The 19,141-nt window shown below is 40.1% G+C and overlaps 1 protein-coding gene across 4 annotated transcripts in view; it reads right to left on the bottom strand.

Annotated features, from left to right (window-relative positions):
• Nucleotides 1-19,141, bottom strand: part of sntg1 (syntrophin, gamma 1) — a 524,044-nt gene that overhangs the window by 130,503 nt on the left and 374,400 nt on the right. For all 4 annotated transcript variants that reach the window (XM_072570506.1, XM_072570505.1, XM_072570504.1 and 1 more), the window contains one exon: nucleotides 5,861-5,917. In XM_072570506.1, the coding sequence (XP_072426607.1) occupies nucleotides 5,861-5,917 (57 nt within the window). The remainder of the gene's footprint in view (nucleotides 1-5,860; nucleotides 5,918-19,141) is intronic.

The raw sequence follows: 19,141 nt of genomic DNA, 5'->3' as shown, positions 1-19,141 counted from the left end.
TGCACAGGAAGCTACTGAGTAAGATAAGGGCCCAAGATTTTAGAAGCAAGGGTAGAAGCTTGGCTGTCAGGCAGAAAGCAAAAAGTGATGATAAAAGGGTCTTTCTCAGGATGGCAGCCAGTGATAAGCGGTGTTTCGCAAGGCTCACTGTTAGGACCACAACTTTTCACTTAATACATTAACGATTAGATGAAGGAACTGAGGGTATTCTGGATATGTTTGCAGATAATACAAAGTAGAGGGACAGGTAGCATTGAGGAAACAGGGAGGTCACTTCACTGAGTATACTTAAAAGGGAAAGAGATAGGTTCTTGATTGTCAAGGGGATCAAGGGTTACGGGGAAAATGTGGTAGAATAGGGCTGAGATACTTATTAGCTATGTTTGAGTGATGGAGCAGACTTGATGGGCTGAATGGCCTTATTTTTGCTCCTATGTCTCATGACATGCAGTTAAACTCTAAAACAGTTCTGTTGCTGACAGCATTATCTCACATCTTCACTGTACTTGGGATTGTTTACTACTTTCTTTGGGTTACTTCTGTGGTCAGTAAGAATTTATTTCAAATTTGTTACTTGTAGTTAAATCACTGATTTAATTACTTCCAAATCTCAATTATAGTGTCCCACTCATTATACAGTAAGTGCATCTATTCTTATACAACAATTGATGGTTCATGTTTAGGATTCATATAAAAAAGTATTTTCTTATCTTTTTGATCTGTTACAATAAGAATATTGGGGTATATGTCCCTCTGCTTCCCCATATTGTACCAGCTCTAAATAGGTTTAACCACCATCGACAACTGGAAAAAATACAGGGGCTCAGTTTAAATTCAACTTGGAAAATAGTGCAACACACATGACATTCAATTCTACTCTGCACGACATTTTCCCTATAATTTCAAAAATGAGCTATCAATTTTGCTAACACCTATTTGTGCCAACAGTCCATAAAACTTCCATGCCTATTTTTAGTGGAAGGCTGTGCATCACCCCTGTGCTTTTCCAGAGAAGGGTAGTTTCAATGTTCATGCGTTTCTTACTTTAGTTGCACATCACTATTTAACATTTTCCAGGCTTTTTAATCATATACTGTTACATTGTGCAATTTACAAATGTTAAATAGTGCATAAGATCACTACTTTTGAAGTTATTTTTGTGACCTGGAAGAGATACTGTGATATATAAATGGTTAATGACAGATGATTCTATCCAAACTTTACAGAAGATGAAGTCTGACTGAGTTAGAGGCAATTGTCTACATCTTCAAGTCATATAAAACAGCACAAGTGGCTGTCTGGGAATGCACAGAGTCATACAGAATGGAAACAGATTCTTTGGTCTAACTAGTCCACGCCAACCATGTTCCCAAACTAAACTAGTCCACCCGCTGCTTTTGACCCATATCCCTCCAAATGTCTTTTAAACGTTGGAACTGTATCTGCATCCACTACTTCCACTACACACGAACCACTCTCTATGTAAAAAGGTTTCCTTAAATCTTTTTCATCTGACCTTAAAAATATCACCCAAATTTTGAACTCTCCCATCTAGGGAAAAGACCCTTACTTTTCACATTATCCATGCCCTTCATGATTTTATAAACCTCTATAATGTCACCACTCAATGTCGTACACTGAAAGACATTCCAGTCTATCTCACCTATGTTTATAAATCAAATCTTCCGTTCTTGGCAACATCCTGATAAAACTTTTCTGAACCCTCTCCAATTTAATAATATCTTTCCTAAAGAAGGGTAACCAGAACTGCATAAAGTACTCCAGAAGAGGCCTCACCAATGTCCTGTTCAACCTCAACATGACATCTCAACTCCTAGGCTCAAAGGAGTAATGCAGACTATCATGCTAAATGCCTTCTTAATGATACTGCCAACCCGTATTGCAAATTTCAAAGAATTGTGTACCTGAACCCCTTGGTCTGTTTGTTCAACAACACAACCCAGGGCCTTAACATTAATTGTCTAAGTCCTGCCTTTTTTTGTTTTACCAAAATACAATACCTCACATTTATCCAAATCAAACTCCATCTGCCACTCCTCAGCCCATTCACCCAGTTGATCAAGATCCCTTTCGAAGCTTAGATAACCTTCTTCACTGTCAACTGTACCACCAATTTTGGTGTCATCTCCAAATTTAATAACCATGCCTCCTATATTCTCATCCAAGTCATTTATGTAAATGACAAACAAAAGTAGATCCAGTACCGATCAGTGTGGAACACTGCTGGTTACAGAGCTCCAATCCAAAAAAAACCCTCCACCACCATCCTCTGTCTGCCACCGTAAAGGCAATTTTATATCCAATTGTTAGGCGCATCCTGGATCCCATGTGATTGAACTTTACTAATTAACCTACCATGCGCAACCTTGTCGAAGGTTTTACCAAAGTCCATGTAAACAATACTTACCACACTTCCTCATATATCCCTAATCAGCCCTTTCTTCTCCAAGTGTATGTAAATCCTATCTTTCTCAACCTCCTCTAACTTACCCAACACCAACGTAGGCTCACAGGTCTATAGTTCTCAGGCTTCTCATTGCAGCCTTTCTTGACTAAAGGCACATTAAGCCACCTTCCAGTCCTCTGGCACCTCACCCATGGTTAAAGATGATATGCCTGCTAGGAGTCAGACAATTTCTTCCCTAACTACTGACAATGTCCTGGGATACAAAGAGTCATAGAGATTTACAGCATGGAAACAGACCCTTCCATACTTGTCCTTGCTGACCAGATATCCTAAATTAATCTAGTCCCATTTGCCAGCATTTGTGCCATATCCCTCTGAACCCTTCCTATTCATATATCCATCCAGATGCTTTTTAAATGTTGTAATTGTACCAGCCTCCACCACATCCGCTGGTAACTCATTCCATTCACGGACCACGTTTTACACGGAAAAGTTGCCCCTTAGGTCCCTTTTACATCTTTCCCCTGTAACCCTAAACCTATGCCCTCTAGTTCTCGACTCCCTCACCCCAGGGAAAAGACATTGTCTACTTACCCTATCCATGCCCCTCATTGATCAGGTCCCAGAAATTTACCTATCTCTATATTTTCTAAGACCTCCAGCATTTCATCTTGTATAATGTGAACTTTTTAAAAAATAATACAATATATCTTCAAGAGTTCTCTTGCCTCCATTTCTTTCTTTACAGTTGAAACTGACACAAAATATTCATTTAGTATCTCTCTCATCACCTGAGGTTCAACATATAGACAATCTTGTAGATTTTTAAGGGCCCCTATTCTCTCTTTCTTTTACTCATAATGTTCTTTAAGAATCTCTTTGGATTATCCATAATCTTATCTGCCAAAGCTATATCATATCCCTTCTCTGTCCTCCAGATTTCCCTCTTAAGAATGCTCCTACACTCTTTATACCCTTCAAGAGATTCATTTGACCCCAGTTATCTATATCTAATGTATGATTCTTTCTTATTCTTGACAAGAATCTCAATATTTTTATTCATGGTAATTAGTCAGAGCCTAAGAAGAACAGAGGACAAGAGGGAACTTCCTTAGCATGTCGAGTAGTCCCTTAAGGTAACAGAACAGGTAGATAAAAGTGGTTAAGAAGGCATATGAGATACTGGCCTCTATTAGATGAGCCTTAAAGTTTAAGAGTAGGGAGATGACGCTGGAATTGTATGCAAATTTGGTTAGGCCACACTAGAGTAATGTGTGTTGTTCTAACAGGCATAAATGGGGCCCCATGTAGGCTTAATGAAAGTGACAGGAGATATAGAAGTTGTTCAAAGTGAGAACAAGCTTGGCCAGGCAGAAGAGGATGAGGATTGTTTGGGCCCTTTTTCCAAGAACAAGCTACAAGTCCTAAGAACATCTGACGGATAGCCATATAGAGGGATCACATATCCATGGTGAAGAGAAGGTAAAGATGTAGTGTTAGAATGATCACAGATGTAAGTATGGAGGAATTGGATAAGGGGAGAACAAATCTGGGTAAGTTAGGAAGAAATAAGCTCTGTTGGACAGGAACAGGCAGAAATAATGGATTGCCCAGGGACTCCTGTTTGTGGATTTTGGGGAGAACGTAGAAGCAGGCTGTTGGCCAGGATGGGGGGAGATCCCCAGATGGGATGAGATTAGCAATACTTGTGAACAATGGCCTATCATTCAATGCTGGAATCGAGGCTGATACAATTGAGATGAGTATACTTATGAGGAGCATGGACAGAATATACAGGAAGAAACTTTTGTCTTGGTGGGGGGGATCAATGACCAAGGGGCATAGGTTTAATTTAAGGGATGTGAGGATTTTTCTTCATCCAGAGGGTGGTGGGAATCCAGAAATCACTGCATGTAGGCATGGTTAAGGCAGAAACCCTCAAAACATTTAATAAGTGTTTAGATGTTCACTAGCAATGCCAAGTCATATAAGGATGTGGACCAAGAGCTTGAAAATAGAATTAGAAAATTAGATGGTTGTTTTTGATCTTTGCAGACTTGATGGGCCAAATGGCCTTTTTTTGTGCTGTTGATCTTGATGACTCAATGACATTATGCTCCACCTCCTTTAAGATCTTTAAACTCTCTGAAGTCATGAACTTCTCTCAATATGCCCATTTTCTTTGGGATTACCAATGGTATTGTGTAAAAGCAAAGATAACAGCTTTTAAAGATGGAATGAAAAATATCAGTGTTATGGATTGAAAAAAAAAATGCACCAGATAGATTTTAGCTCATGGGAAGCCGAAAAATGGAGCATGGCAGCCCATTTCAGGTACCAAAGAAACCTGAAGCATATTGGTGTCCAGTGCTCCTTGATGTAGACCTGATAAGCACTTGGTGCCAAACAACTGTACATAGGTGGCTCATCGATTTCAGCCCAGAATAATTGTGGCATACACCTACTCAAATCAGTATGGGTGAGAGACAAATCGAAATGTAGGAGAGGATCCCAAATCAGTCGCTGCAGCTTAAGATATCAAGTGTAAAGCTCAAAGAAGATTCAAATTATTCTGCTTGTTAATTACAAGCATAAAACAGGTATCATAGAATCATACAGCAGAGAAGAGGCCATTTGGCCCATCAAATCTGTACCAATAAAAACATTGCTAAGTACCCCAGGCCCATAAGCTTGAATGCTATGACATTCACATGCTAATTCAAGTCCATTTTAAAGGTTGTGAGGTTTCCTGCCTCAACTAACCTCCCACTCAGTGCATACACAACCCCTACCACCCTTTTGTGAAATAGTATTTCCTCCAATTCCGTCTAAACATTCTGCACTTCACTTTAAAACTGTTGAAAATCTCAACAGGAAGAACAAGGCAATTTTACACATTTAACAAACAGGTGAAAATCTGGTGAAGCAGAGTACCCACCAATTATTGACCCCATCAAATCTCTCGTCTGGTTTAATCAGTGGATGAAAATCTGCTGGTTTACAGAACAGATGGGCAATGGGCTCTGTTAAATTAATGGGCATGTCCTAAGACAAACATTTACTCCCATGATATTGAAATCTACTCTGAGCATTCAATCAACTTTCTCCTTGCAATGAACAGTTGAAAGTCTCAGCTGCATTGTTTGGGGAAGGATTGCAGAATTTTATAGCAACTACTGTGAGTTAAATGAGCTTTATGACCAGGACTTTGTGTGCAGCCTTTACATCACATCCATAATTGTTACTCGATTGAGGAGGAGAGAGAAGCAAATTGTGCTTTAGCTGAGAAATTATGCAAAGTAAAGACATTCTAACTGCACAGCCGATTCTGAACTTTTTTGCCAACACAAAATATTGCCAATATTGCAAAGGATGGACTAGGTATTAAATAAAAATCATTTTCAAAGAACTAATAACGTTTGAAAAAGACACCTTTATACTTAGACCAAATCCACCAATTGTCTGTCTTCTGATTGAAACTGTTCTTTCCTATGGAAGGAGCATAATAATTTAGATTTTAGATTAGGTACTATAATAAAAACCCAAGCACTCAAAAATTAAACAATTTTGATATCATTTAAAATGTCAAACTCTAGGTATTACTAATATCTTCCTTCATTGGAAGAATCACAAGAATTTGTACATGTATTTTTGAATTCATGCTGATAGTAGGGTATCTTACACTCAAGAAGTCTTCAGTCAGTCTTCAGCTTAGCTGGTTTTTTGTGTGCTGCCTGAAAAGATATCAAGACACCTATGCTTTGTCGAGGAGGCAGTGTTTCTGAAAGGGTTAATGTTGGCAATGGCACCCAGTTTCACCCACTGTAATGGTGCTGTAAGGACCTGGGTGGAGAAGCTTACGATCTTAAAGAGGATCGATCTTATCCTAGGTCTCTCAGTCGTCTTAGTAACACTGTCTAATTTAATAACATAATTTTATTCAATTGTTATCATGCAATAAACTACATCTTGCTTATGAAGAACCTCTTCTCATTAAGAATCACTAGTGGATTTTTTTTTAACCACTGTATACCATGTAGGCCCTTGAACACAATCACGAAGAGAGGAATGATGGACACAAACTATTCAATCACAAGCTAGTGTGTTTAACATTATAACATATGAAACATTGCTTACTGTTAGGGCAAAAGCTCACTGCATCTTCTTCTCAGCAGGAACTGAAGAGAACAGTGGCAAGTCTTCATTTAGAATTCGGCTTCTGGGAGAAAGCATCCCTCCCAACAGGATCTATTAGCAACTTAAAGATCAACATCTTCTTCACTCGGCAGCATCATTGCTGTGAGAATGCAATCACAGAGACTAAGATCACAGGCTAAAGGTGGGTGGGTAGGTGACTTGTACAAAGATCTTCTAGAGGTGAGATTCATGGGCTGAGAATGGCAGAACATTTGGAAGCAAAAATAGGGGTAGCTTTCAGCAGAAATACCCTACCATGCATATGTTACTCCAGGCACTTTGACCATGGATCTTTATTCTTAGAACTTAATTTAGAATAGTATGACAGAGAAACTATTGAGACTATTAAGACCTTGCCCTCCAGATTTACAACCTGCCACACAGGCAGTTGAATAAATACAGGAAGATGGGAAAAGAAGATGGGGCTGGCCCAAAGAAATCAGGTGAAGTACATTTAAGGAGGATCGTTAACAGCAGAACACCACCTGAGCTTGAGCAAAGGACATGGCGACAAACCAGAGACGGCAATGCAGTCTTGCTGTCCTTTATAAAGCACAGGACTGGAGGAACAAAGTTTATGTAACTGCAATATTTGAATAGTCTAGAGGAGTGGTCTGGTTGGTGTTGAAATTCTTGATTCAAAAATTTAAATGGAAACAGTTTCTTCCAGATATGGTCTGGTAGGATTCCTATGGAGCACGAAATGGGAAAGAGAATGAAGCCAGGCCACACTAGAAAAAATAGCCATGAAAAGTCGCTCTATCGGAAAAAGGGAAAAGAGAGAGAAAGGATGTTAACAGGAGGTCTTATCTGCTGAGGGTCTTTGGGGACAATTCTCCTACCTCAATTTTGAAGATAGCCAGTGCTTGAAATAAAAGCATGATGAGGTTTTGATTGAAATCTGATCATTGCAGCAACTACAACTAAAACCTCAAAGCAGCTTAGATGAGGTCTGTTTTGTCAATAGTTGTCAAAGTGACCATGGTTCTTAACTATAATGCAGGTGGCTCTTTCTATGCTGCTCCTGGAGACGGCAGCAATATTTTTTTAACTTCATTTCAGTGCACTGCTGCCCGATGTGACTGTGGTTTGCGACACACAGATAGTTTAATCTCATTCCTTCTTGTCAGGCTCAAACTGGGAGAGTGACCACAGGAATTTGCACAGATAGCAGACTTTACATTGTGCAAGTTGCCATTGCTTTGTACAATCTGTAATTCAAATCAGGTATTTCCTGAACTGAAAGGGATTTCAACCTGTCATATGCAGTTAATGTATGACCACAAATAGTGTGTCAAAGCGGGTCAATAGCAAATAACTCGTGTAGTAGTCAAGATTTCTTCACTCTGCAATCTCCTGACAACTGTATTTGACTCATTTGACTATGGCAATTAGCAACATCCAAAGATGGTTACTCAGTGGCAAGATGAATCCACATACAGCTCATGAACCTGCTCAGGATGTGCACATACATATAACATGCATTCAAAAAGAGTCATGCTACTGTAAGAAATATTATAGAGCACTGCACCTGTACTAACAAGCATGGCTTTCCAGTGCCATATTTGCTTGGGAGGAACCTTGCATTGCCCAGTTAATGATTGTGTCCTACCTGCTGCACATCCTTTCTCTGAGAGATAAAAACTCTTTGCGCCACTTATCAGATGAAAAACTGAGCAGTCGTCTTGGTAGTGGAGGAGAAAGTTAAGAAGGAAGTGAATGTAGTAGGTGTCATGTAAGATGTGCTCTTTGGGGAGTTTGATCATAGTAAGTCTCTTATCCATGTTTATCTCATATTAAATCTGGATGTGAGAATATAAATTTTCTGCGTATATAGTATTTAGTATTACACTTCTAACTTTGTATTGCAAAGTCTATTGCTGTTTTGTTTAAAACTGTAAAATGTGATTTTCTTCTCCTTTTGAGTTGCTGGATATCTCAATTTGTCTACTATTTTTAAAAAGTTACTGCCCTTCATTAGATCATAATATACATTTGGTCCCTTGATCTGGGCTCATAGGTCAAAATGCAAGGTTTTCTAATGTTACAGCCAGGTTATACATTCATCTCATCAGATTTTGGGCAATACGGTCACACTCCTGAAGAGACTAGGCTTGCTTGTGGAGTAACCAATACAAGAAACTATTAACCAATATTGCAGTCCTGAAGCTGACAAGAATCATGTTCAGAAATTCCAATCAAAAAGGTATGTTTAAACAGATCAACATACTGAAATCAAGCAGAGAACGCTGGAAATTATCAAAGAAAGTTAGAACAAATAATCAAAATGGATAGCAAAAGCTTCTACAGGTATATAAGAGAGTTGCATGAATGTTGGTGCTTTGGAAGATGAAACTGTAGAGTTAATAGTGGGAATTAAGGACAATAAGGAAGTGGCAGTGGAGATAGTGGATCCATTTGGTACAATATTCCAAAATTCCCTGCACATGGGTAAGGTCGCAGTGGATTGGAAAAAATGCTAATGTAACTCCCTAATTCAAAAAGGGAGGGTGGCAATATGTAGGAAATTACAGACCAATCAGTTTAACATCTGTTTTTGGGAAAGTGTTAGAATCAATTATCCAGGAAACAATATCTGGACACTTGGAAAGTCAAAATATTATCTATCAGAGTCAGCATGGTTTTATGAAAGGCAAATCATGTTTGACTAATTTGCTACAGTTCTTCAAAGATGTATCAAGTAAAGTGAATAATGGGGTTTCTGTAGATGTTATATATCTGGACCTCTGGAAGACATTTGATAAGGTGCCACACAAAAGGTGAATTCACAAGGTTGGATCATGTGGGATTAGTGGTAATTTATTAGCTTGGATAGATGACTCACTGATGGACAAAAGACAGAGAATTGGGATAAATGTTTTTTTTTTCTGGATGGCAAGATGCAGCTAGTGGGGTGCCTGAGGGTTCAGTCTTGAACCTCAGCTATTTACAATCTATATTAATGACTTGGATACAGAGACAGAAGGCTCTATAGCCAAATTTGCAGATGACATTGGCAGGACGGTAAATTGCAATGAGGAAATAAGAACCTTACAAATGGATATAGATCAGATAGGATATTGGGCCAAAATACAACAGATGGAGTTTTACATGGATAAGTGTGAGGTCATGCAGTTTTGTTGAAAAATTGGGAAGACGACCTATTACTTAAATGGGGAGAGCAGAGGGTGCTCTCGTGCAGAAGGATCTGGGTCTCTGTTCACATTTCACAGAAACTAGTGTACAGGTATAGTAGATAATAAAGAAAGTGAATTGAATGTTGGCTTTTATAGCGAAAGCAATAGAATATAAAGGTAAGGAAGTATTATTGCAACTATACAAAGGCATTAGTGAGACCACACCTGGACAGTTTTGGTCCCCTTATTTGAGAAAAGATATAATGGCATTGGAAGCAGTTCAAAAGAAGTTCAATGGATTGATTCCAGAGATGAGAGATTTGTTGCAAGAAGAGTGATTGAACAGTTTAGGCCTATACTCTTTGGAATTTAGAAGAATGAGGGGCGATCAAATATTCAAGATGATAAAAGGTATGGATAAAATAGATGTGGCGCAGATGCTTCCTCTTGTGGATTATGCACATTTGAAAGTGTGCATAAAAATCCGAGTACAGGCATACACAAAAAAATCCATTTGTAGCTGTCTCCAATAATTCTTAAGATGTTACTGTTTTCTAAGAGTGCTTAACAAACATCATTAAGGAAGTTTGCATTTTTGAAATAATGCTTTAGTTTTATGACTCTATGACGATATATGCATCTGAAAGTTGGGCTGAAATTGGCAATGTGTTTCAGCGAAGTGAAAACAATGAAGGTTTGATAGGAGTTCCTTTGAAAACAAAGGGAAAACTATCCTTAGGGAAAACCCAGTAATACTTAATAAACTCAAACCAGTACTTTCAAACAATTTTGCCTGAAGGTTTCTTTAACTATTGTTCTGGTAGAGTGGAATCTGCTTAGCAATACAAAAGAGATAGGGTCTGCAGGAATGGAAAGTTAGACTATTATAGAATTACTTAATTTTTAAATGGTTTGTATCATAAGAAGTGTATTAGTTCCAATTCAAAGCTCATTCCTATTTGCTAACTCATTTTGGTTGGTTTACCAGATGTTTGAATGTGTTTTATACCTGGTTGAGGGGACAATACATCCATTATGGATCAATTAGAGATCCATTGCCATTGGAGCATTTATTTTATCATGTGTGCTTAATCAGTGAGTCTTTTAATTTTGATAATGATATTCGTCCCTGCCAGAACCCAATGCACTGACTGGCTGGTCTGACATTTATGCATTACCATAAAAAACTGACTAACATCCAGTCTCCAAGTTTCACAACCAATAACGGAGTTTACGTGCATGATATGTCTGTTTTGTCAAAATTAAGGATTTCTAATTAGAAGGACCATGATTTAGATCAAAAAAATGGAGCACCACCTTAATTTTTAAGGCTACACCAACCACAGGAATGAAGAGAAAATCCATGGAGGTCCTGTTAAATGTTCTCTCTCGTATCCAGCAGACAACGTACAAAACTCTTTTAAAAAAACCTGAAGGCAGAAAACGTGAGCAGCATAGCATTTTTATGTACTGTTGGGACAACATACCAATGCTTTTGGACCATGTGAAAAACTAGAAGCTATTGAACTCTTTAGATTTCTGGATTACACATGGTTTTACCAAGGACTGAGGTCAACAGTTTATGATAGGCTGGGAATTACCTACTGACAAACACTTCAGTTACATTGGAAAATTAGCCAAGCAAAGCTTTGACAGAGGTAAGAAATGGGATAAAGAGATGATTTGTTGTCCTTGATTGCTGGGAAATTTGGCATTTGAAAAAGACAATGGGCCCTTACATTGATAGTTACCTAGCAACCTTTTCTGGAAAGAGTGAAAATAGATAAGTCCCCTGGGCCAGATGGGATTTATCCTAGGATTCTCTGGGACGCCAGGGAGGAGATTGCTGAGCTTTTGGCTTTGATCTTTATGTTCTCATTGTCTACAGGAATAGTGCCAGAAGACTGGAGGATAGCAAATGTTCTTCCTTTGTTCAAGAAGGGGAGTAGAGACAACTCTGAAAATTAGAGACCTGTGAGCCTTATGTCGGTTATGGGTAAAGTGTGGAAAAGAGACAGGATTTATAATCATTCAGAAAGGAATAAGCTGATTAGGGATAGTCAACGCAGTTTTGTGAAGGGTGGATCATGCCTCACAAACCTGAATGAGTCCTTTGAGAAGGTGACCAAGCAGGTGGATGAGGGTCAAGCAATTGATATGATATATATGGATTTCAGTAAGGTGTTTGATAAGTTTCCCACGTTAGGGTATTGCACAAAATAAAAATAAAAGATAGACAGGTGGTTAAGAAGGTGTTTAGCATGCTTGACTTCACAAAAGAGGGGCGGCATGGTAGCTCAATGGTTAGCACTACTGCCTCACAACACCAGGACCTGGGTTTGATTCCAACCTCGGGAGACTGTCTGTGTGGAGTTTCCACATTCTCGTGTCTGCGTGGGTTTCCTCTGGGTGTTCTGGTTTCTTCCCACAGTCTAAAGATGTGCAGGTTAGATAAATTGGCCATGCTAAATTGCCCATAGTGTTCTGGGATGTCGAGGTTAGGTGCATTAGTCAGGGCTAAATATAGGGGAATAGGTCTGGGTGGGTTACTCTTCAGAGTGTTGATGTGGACTTGTTGGGCCGAAGGGTCTGTTTCCACACTGTAGGGATTTTATATGAAAAAATACTGGAGACATGGGATTGAGGGTGATTTAGTGGTGTGGATCAGAAACTGACTAGCTGAAAGAAGACAGACGATGGTGGTTGATGGGAAATATTCATCCTGGGGTTCAGTTACTATTGGGGTACTGCAAAGATCTGTTTTGGGTCCACTGTTGTTTGTCATTTATGTAAATGACCTGGATGAGGGTATAGGAGGATGGATTGGTAAATTTGTGGATGAGACTAAGATTGGTAGAGTTGTGGATACTGATGAAGGGTGTTGCAGGTTACAGAAAGACATAGGTAAGCGGCAGAGCTGGGCTAAGAGGTGGCAAATGCGGACAAGAATGAAGTGATTCACTTTGTAAGGAGTAACAGGAATGCAGAGTACTGGGCTAACAGTGAGATTCTTGGTAGTGTATATGAGCAGAGAGGTCTCAGTGTCCAGGTACATAGATCCTTGAAGGTTGCCCCCCCAGGTTGATAGGGTTGTTAAGAAGGCTTACGAAGTATTAGCTTTTATTGGTAGAGATTGAGTTTCGGAACCATGAGATCATGCTGCAGCTGTACAAAACTCTGATGTGGTCACATTTGGAGTATTGCGTACAGTTCTGGTCACTGCATTATAGGCAGGATGTGGAAGCTTTGGAAAGGGTTCAGAGGAGATTTACAAGAATATTGTCTGGTATAGAGGGAAGGATTGACCAGGAAAGGCTGAGGGACTTGAGGCTGTTTTCATTAGAGAGAAGAAGGTTGAGAGGTGACTTAATGGAGACATATCAGATAATCAGAGGGTTAGATAGGGTGGACAGTGAGAGGCTTTTTCCTCAGATGGTGATGGCTAGCACGAGGGGACAAAGCTTTAAATTTAACAGTGATAGGTATAGGACAGATGTCAGAAGTAGTTTCTTTATTCAGAGCGCAGCAGGGGCGTGGAACACACTTCCTGCAACAGTAGTAAACTCTCCAACGTTAAGGGCATTTAAATGGTCATTGGATAGGCATATGGATGAGAATGGAATAGTGTAGATAAGATGGGCTTCAGATTGGTTCCACAGGTCGGCATAACATTGAGGGCTGAAGGGCCTGTAATGTTCTATGTTCTTTTCTCGTCTTGCATTTCTGTTTCAAAAACCTAACAAGGAAATAAAATTACATCCAAAGCTTTCAGTAAAAGTTGCAAGTCTCTGTCTCTCACTCTGTCACTCTCTGTCTCTGTCTCTCTTTCTTAGTTGAAGTAATTGTGTATCTGATAAAGTTTCTACATCTCAAAATTTTGATTACCTTATAAATCATGAGAAGCTGAACTGTGATAATTTTCAAATACTTAGCACTACCCTGTCCAAAGGCTAAACCAAAGCTTGTTTAGAAGATCTGTCATCTGTCTACAGCTCACTAATCTTTAGATACAATGCATTATCTACCCCACTAATTTATGGATGCAATGCATTATTCTCTGCCATTTCCGCCACTTACAATCAGACCCCACCACCAGAGATATATTTCCCTCCCCACCCCATCAGCATTTCGCAGAGATAATTCCCTCTATGACTCCCTCTTTAGGTCCACAACCCTCCCCCCACAACCCACCCTTCAATTCAGGCACCTTCCCTTGCCACCGCAAGAAGTGTAAAACTTGTATTCACACCTCCCTCCTCACCTCCGTCCAAAGCCCCAGAGGATCCTTCAACATCCGGCAGAGATTCTCCTGCACATCCTAACACCTCATCTACAGTGTCCATTGCTCTTGATGTGGTCTCCTCTACATTGGGAAGACAGGACACCAACTTGTAGAACATTTCAGGGAACATCTCTGGGATACATGCACCAAACAACTCAATTTCCCTATGGCCAACCACTTCAACCTACACTGCCAATCTGCCAAGGACATGCAAGTCCTCAGTCTCCTCCACCACCAAATCCAAACCACCCAATACCTGTAGGAAGAATGCCTCATCTTCCACCATGGGACCCTCCAACCACACGGCATCAGTGTTGGTTTCACCAGTTTCCTCAACTCCCCTCCCCTCACCTCATCCCAGATCCAATCCTCCAACTTGGCACCACCCTCTTGAACTGTCCCACCCGTCCATCTTCCTTCCCACCTATCTGCTCCACCCTCCCCACTGACCTAGCACCATTAGCCCCCACCTCCATCTATCTATCACTTTCCCAGCTACTTTCCCCCCTGCCTACCCCCATTCTCCTATTTATCTCTCAGCCCCCATCCCCCCCACATTCCTGCTGAAGGGCTTATGCCTGAAGTGTTGATTTTCCTGCTCCTTGGATGCTGCAGGACCTGCTGTGCTTTTCCAGTGCCACACTTTTCGACTCTGATCTCCAGCATCTGCAGTCCTCATGTTCTCCTTGATCAGTCTACAGCTGATTTGATTTTCTCAATCAGAAACCCGTGAGCTGTGATAACTTGTCAAATTCTATCTTTTTGTTATTCAGGCTATTGGCCAAAAGGGTGTTCTGCTTTTGCCTTTTGAAAACTACCATGTGTGTTTCGTGTTGGGATTGAAAAGGGATGTAGTTCCAATTTCATACTGTAGTTTAGTTGTTAACCAGTGTGGCCAGTTGCTTTGGAAATGAGTTTTCTTTTATTAAGGAACATAATATGAGTTCACTTAAAACAAAGGAAATCTTTTTATTCTGGCTAGCAGCAACAAAGAGAAACCATTCACTGTTTTGGTGAATGAATCAGGACATTTACACTAATCATGCAAATCGTGGTGTAATGGGGCTTGACTATCAGCACATTCCACCTATCCCATTCACAACAGTACCAAAACCCATGCTCAAACATTTCCTACAATAGCAGGGTTCAAGTCAACAGTCCATGAAAATCCACTCATTGCTCTTTTTCCTTACACCTGATATATCCATCTGAGCAACACTCTTCATAAGCCTATTGCTCTCTCACGTTCATGCTTCACAGTCACCCAACACGTGTGTCCTTCCTCCAATCTGTAAAAGTCAATCAGAATGTTCATACTACAGCTTCAGGCTGGAGAAGAGCACACAACTTAGTGAGAGATGGAAAATGTCTTCCAGTGATTACATCATACAGTTAACCAGTAGTGCCTGCCCACATAGAAAAGATGTCTTGCTCCAGGAGACTGGAGGTGTTGTCAATTACCTGACAGAGGATCCTGAAGCTTCAGGTCATTGATGCTTAGAGCTGTTGAGAGCGCTAATCCTCTATATGTTAACTATATTGTGTGCATGTTGTCTCCCAATTGGATATTTGGTGTTTATCCCATCTACTCTATAGGGCTAAGCAGAAAGCAGTTGGTGCCACTGTTAATGGTAAGTGTACAATGTCGCCACAGATGACATCATTTTCGGTACACAGTTACTTAGGTACAAACTGGGGTACAAGAAGTAACATAGAAAAGTAAAGGTAAAGCATTACTGTTGTTCCTAGTATAAGTAGGAAAATAAAGATACAAAGTTGAAAGTTAACATCACAGTCCTTCCTAATAATAAGTGGAAAAATAAGGAATAAAGTTCAAAGTTAAAGAAACTTTCCAAAGTGCAATCCCTATAAAGGCTCAGTCTCCTCCACTTTCGCTCACTCACCAGGAAACCTCGAGATTCCTGCTATCAATGCCGCAGATGCCAGGGAATCAACACTTTGGGCTCACTCTACCCGCACTGGGCTCAGGCCCACATGCACCTGACCTCTAGCCGACACCACCCCAGGCCCAAAGTTGCTTCCCCTGCACCGGAACTCCAGTCAACATTGCTCCGGGCCCACAGCTGTTACCATGCTCTTTGTGACACCAATGTCACTGCTGCACTTCCTCCAGGACTCCAGAAGGTAAGTAAAAAATGAAGAGAACACGAGAGAAGGGAAAAAGACGAATGTGGCCGGCCTGGAGCACACGAGCCTACTGTGCCAGTGTCACCATCTTGAACAACTGGCTCGCTCTTCCCTCCATGCTATCGGATCCTGCTCTCTCCTGTAGCCATGGGGAGCCCTCTCTCTCTCTCTACTCAACAATGCTCACTTGCTTTCTCCTGCTGCCATTGCCTTAAAAGGCCTTAAAATGAAAGAAAAGAGGAAAGAAAGCAAAAGAACAAAAGAATAAAACAAAATTAAGAAAGCAGATGGAGGTAGACGAGTCCCAGACTAGGAACTCAAATGTGGCACTGTAACTCGTACAATTGGCAGTGGCATTGCCTCTACTCTTGTCCCTCAGCAGTAGTGGAATTTGGAGATACAACCATGGTGAAGACTGGTCCTAAAGAACTACTGCTGAAGTTGAATGAAATGCTTAGGAGAGATGCCTTTCAAGAAGATGGCAGTCATCTGTCAAGAAATGAAAGCACTATCTGACACAGAAAGTCCAGTGATCTCAATGTTATGGCTAGATCACTTCAAGATAACTAATCAAAACTTTCCAATGTGTTTGTTTCACTTCAGAAGCTGTTTCTGTTTTCTTAGTGATCCTAGATAGTTGCTGAAAACAGGTTCCATAGCTGGAAAATCTGGGATTCAGTGCTAAAGGACCTCAGAATCGGCTTAACTGTAACTTCTTAATTATTTGTGTGAAAGATCCTAGTTTCCCAAACCATCCTGGGGAGAAAGTGGGAAGTGAAGGGATCACAATATGATTCAACCCACATCTGATTTCCAGGTTTTTCTTAACCTGCTTGCCCTTAACTGCCTTCAATGAGCTATAAAAAATTTGTCAAGTGCATTTTCAATTAAATATTATTGAAATATCTGAATAAAATGTGTGCAATAATGTCAAATTTAGCATCTGAATTTCTGAATTGTACACATGCCCAGACCACAGCAACATTCAATACAGCCTTTCCTCAGATGGCCATTTCTGGGATTGAAATATTGAAATGAGTGCATGCACCTACTTCAAGAACTGCTTGTAAAAGTGACCTGAAGTACTTGAATCTTGCAATGCACTACCTCTGCTCACTCTTCAACTCCACTGTGACCTGGCCAATTTTCCTTAAATCTTATAAATAGGTGCAGCTTAATCAATGCCTTGAATTGGTGATCCACACAGGTTAGATACCTACCTGACATAGTCCATGCAAGTGAATTAATTGGTAAAGAAGAGAAATATTTTTCATTACATAGGTGGAAAAGTCACTGCTAGTGAATATGCAGAGGTTGCACCTCTGACAGGACCTTGTGTGCTATAGAAAGATATTAAACTCTTATGGGCATTCTGGAGAGGAAGATCTTTGCATTGTTATTAGTAATCATCACCTGCTGAGTGCACGGCTCAAGAACACAAGTGAGGTTTGATTGGCTAATCCCTCAAAATGGACACGGTCATTGCAGTATGTAAGCAGTCCTAACCCATTCATTGTTCTGCCAGCTGCATGTTAAATTCATGTTGTTTGGTCTTAAATGATTTTTATGTGTACCCATGCTATCAGCATTCTTTAGCTCCCTTTATCAGCAGGCTAGTCAATAATGTGAGTTTTTTTATTACTTAAAGGAATTCTGTTTTTGTTAACAGGATTTGTGATTGAGAAGTTCCCTAACACTGGTGTTGTTCTGCATGTATAATGCACCAACTACCTGTGAGATCAAGGAGAAAAACTGAAGGGAGACAAGTCACAAAATAGAACACAAGGGACTGTGACACCGAAGGCTGTTTGAGGAAGGCAGGAAATGAGCAATGAAATATGATAATGATATAACATTTCTTCATTCGGGTACATCTAGCTTCCTTTAAACACAGATAGGAGAAATGTCAAAATTATAAAATTTGGGTTATAGAGCTTTAAACTAAAGAGATTCAAGATTTCCAATGAAAATAAATACTTGCAGTGAAACATTATGGGACTAAGAATAGTAGCATTTTGAGTAAGTTCAGCAGACTGTGATAGGAAGAAACTAAGAGCCGAATCTTACACCAAGTACCAGCTCCCTACCAAAGTGCAAATGTCGATAGTGCACCCATCTCTACTTAGCTGGCTTGCCCACTTTAGTTTATCAGGTGCTGACCCTTTAAATAAGCAAGTGGGATTCCCATTCATCATCAAGATGTTGCCAATGTGAGGGGGTCCTCTGACATACAGGGGTCCTGAAGGAGGCAATCCCACCTTTCAACTCTGCAGGGTTAAATCTACTGAGCTACATCTTGGGGGCCTCTCCTGCTACCCGTTAAGTTGCAAAGAGAATTATGTGTAACTCAATATTAACTTCATATAAGTGAATGTGTTTTCAGTCTCTGAGTTCGTGGTAACAAAGCCTGGAAATTAAATATTTCCAGGTATTTCATGTTTTGAAAAGATAGGCAAATAGATAAGTGAGGTTTAGAGGGCACGTTAGCCTTGATAATAAAGAATGACATAAGGCATTAGTAAGGAAGGATTTTGATTCAAGGACAGAAAGCAGAATCAGAAAGAACCAAGGTTATAATGCATAAGTGTCAGAAAACATTAGCAAAAGTAGCTTTTAGCTTTCCCCTGATCCATCCTGCCTCTGTTAACAGTTGCAATGCAGTTGAACAGAATGTTAAACAAGAAATAAGCAGAGCTTGTATGAGGAGGTTTTCAATGTCTGGGGCCACAATTTAAGGGCATGGGGTCAGCCATGTAGGACTGAACTGAGGAGAAATTTCTTTATTCAGAGAATGATGAGCCTCTAAAATTCTCTGTTACAAAAGCCATTGAGGCCAAAACACTATGTTTTTGAGGGGATGTCAGATATCACTCTTGGGGTTAAAAAGATCAACAGATATTGGAAGAAAGGAAGAACAATATACCCAGCTGGATGATCAGCCATGATCAT

Source organism: Chiloscyllium punctatum, chromosome 5 (genome assembly GCF_047496795.1).
Source record: "Chiloscyllium punctatum isolate Juve2018m chromosome 5, sChiPun1.3, whole genome shotgun sequence".
Taxonomy (NCBI): domain Eukaryota; kingdom Metazoa; phylum Chordata; class Chondrichthyes; order Orectolobiformes; family Hemiscylliidae; genus Chiloscyllium; species Chiloscyllium punctatum.
The sequence above is the reverse complement of the archived record's forward strand: the minus strand, read 5'-3'. Positions and strand labels throughout refer to the sequence as shown.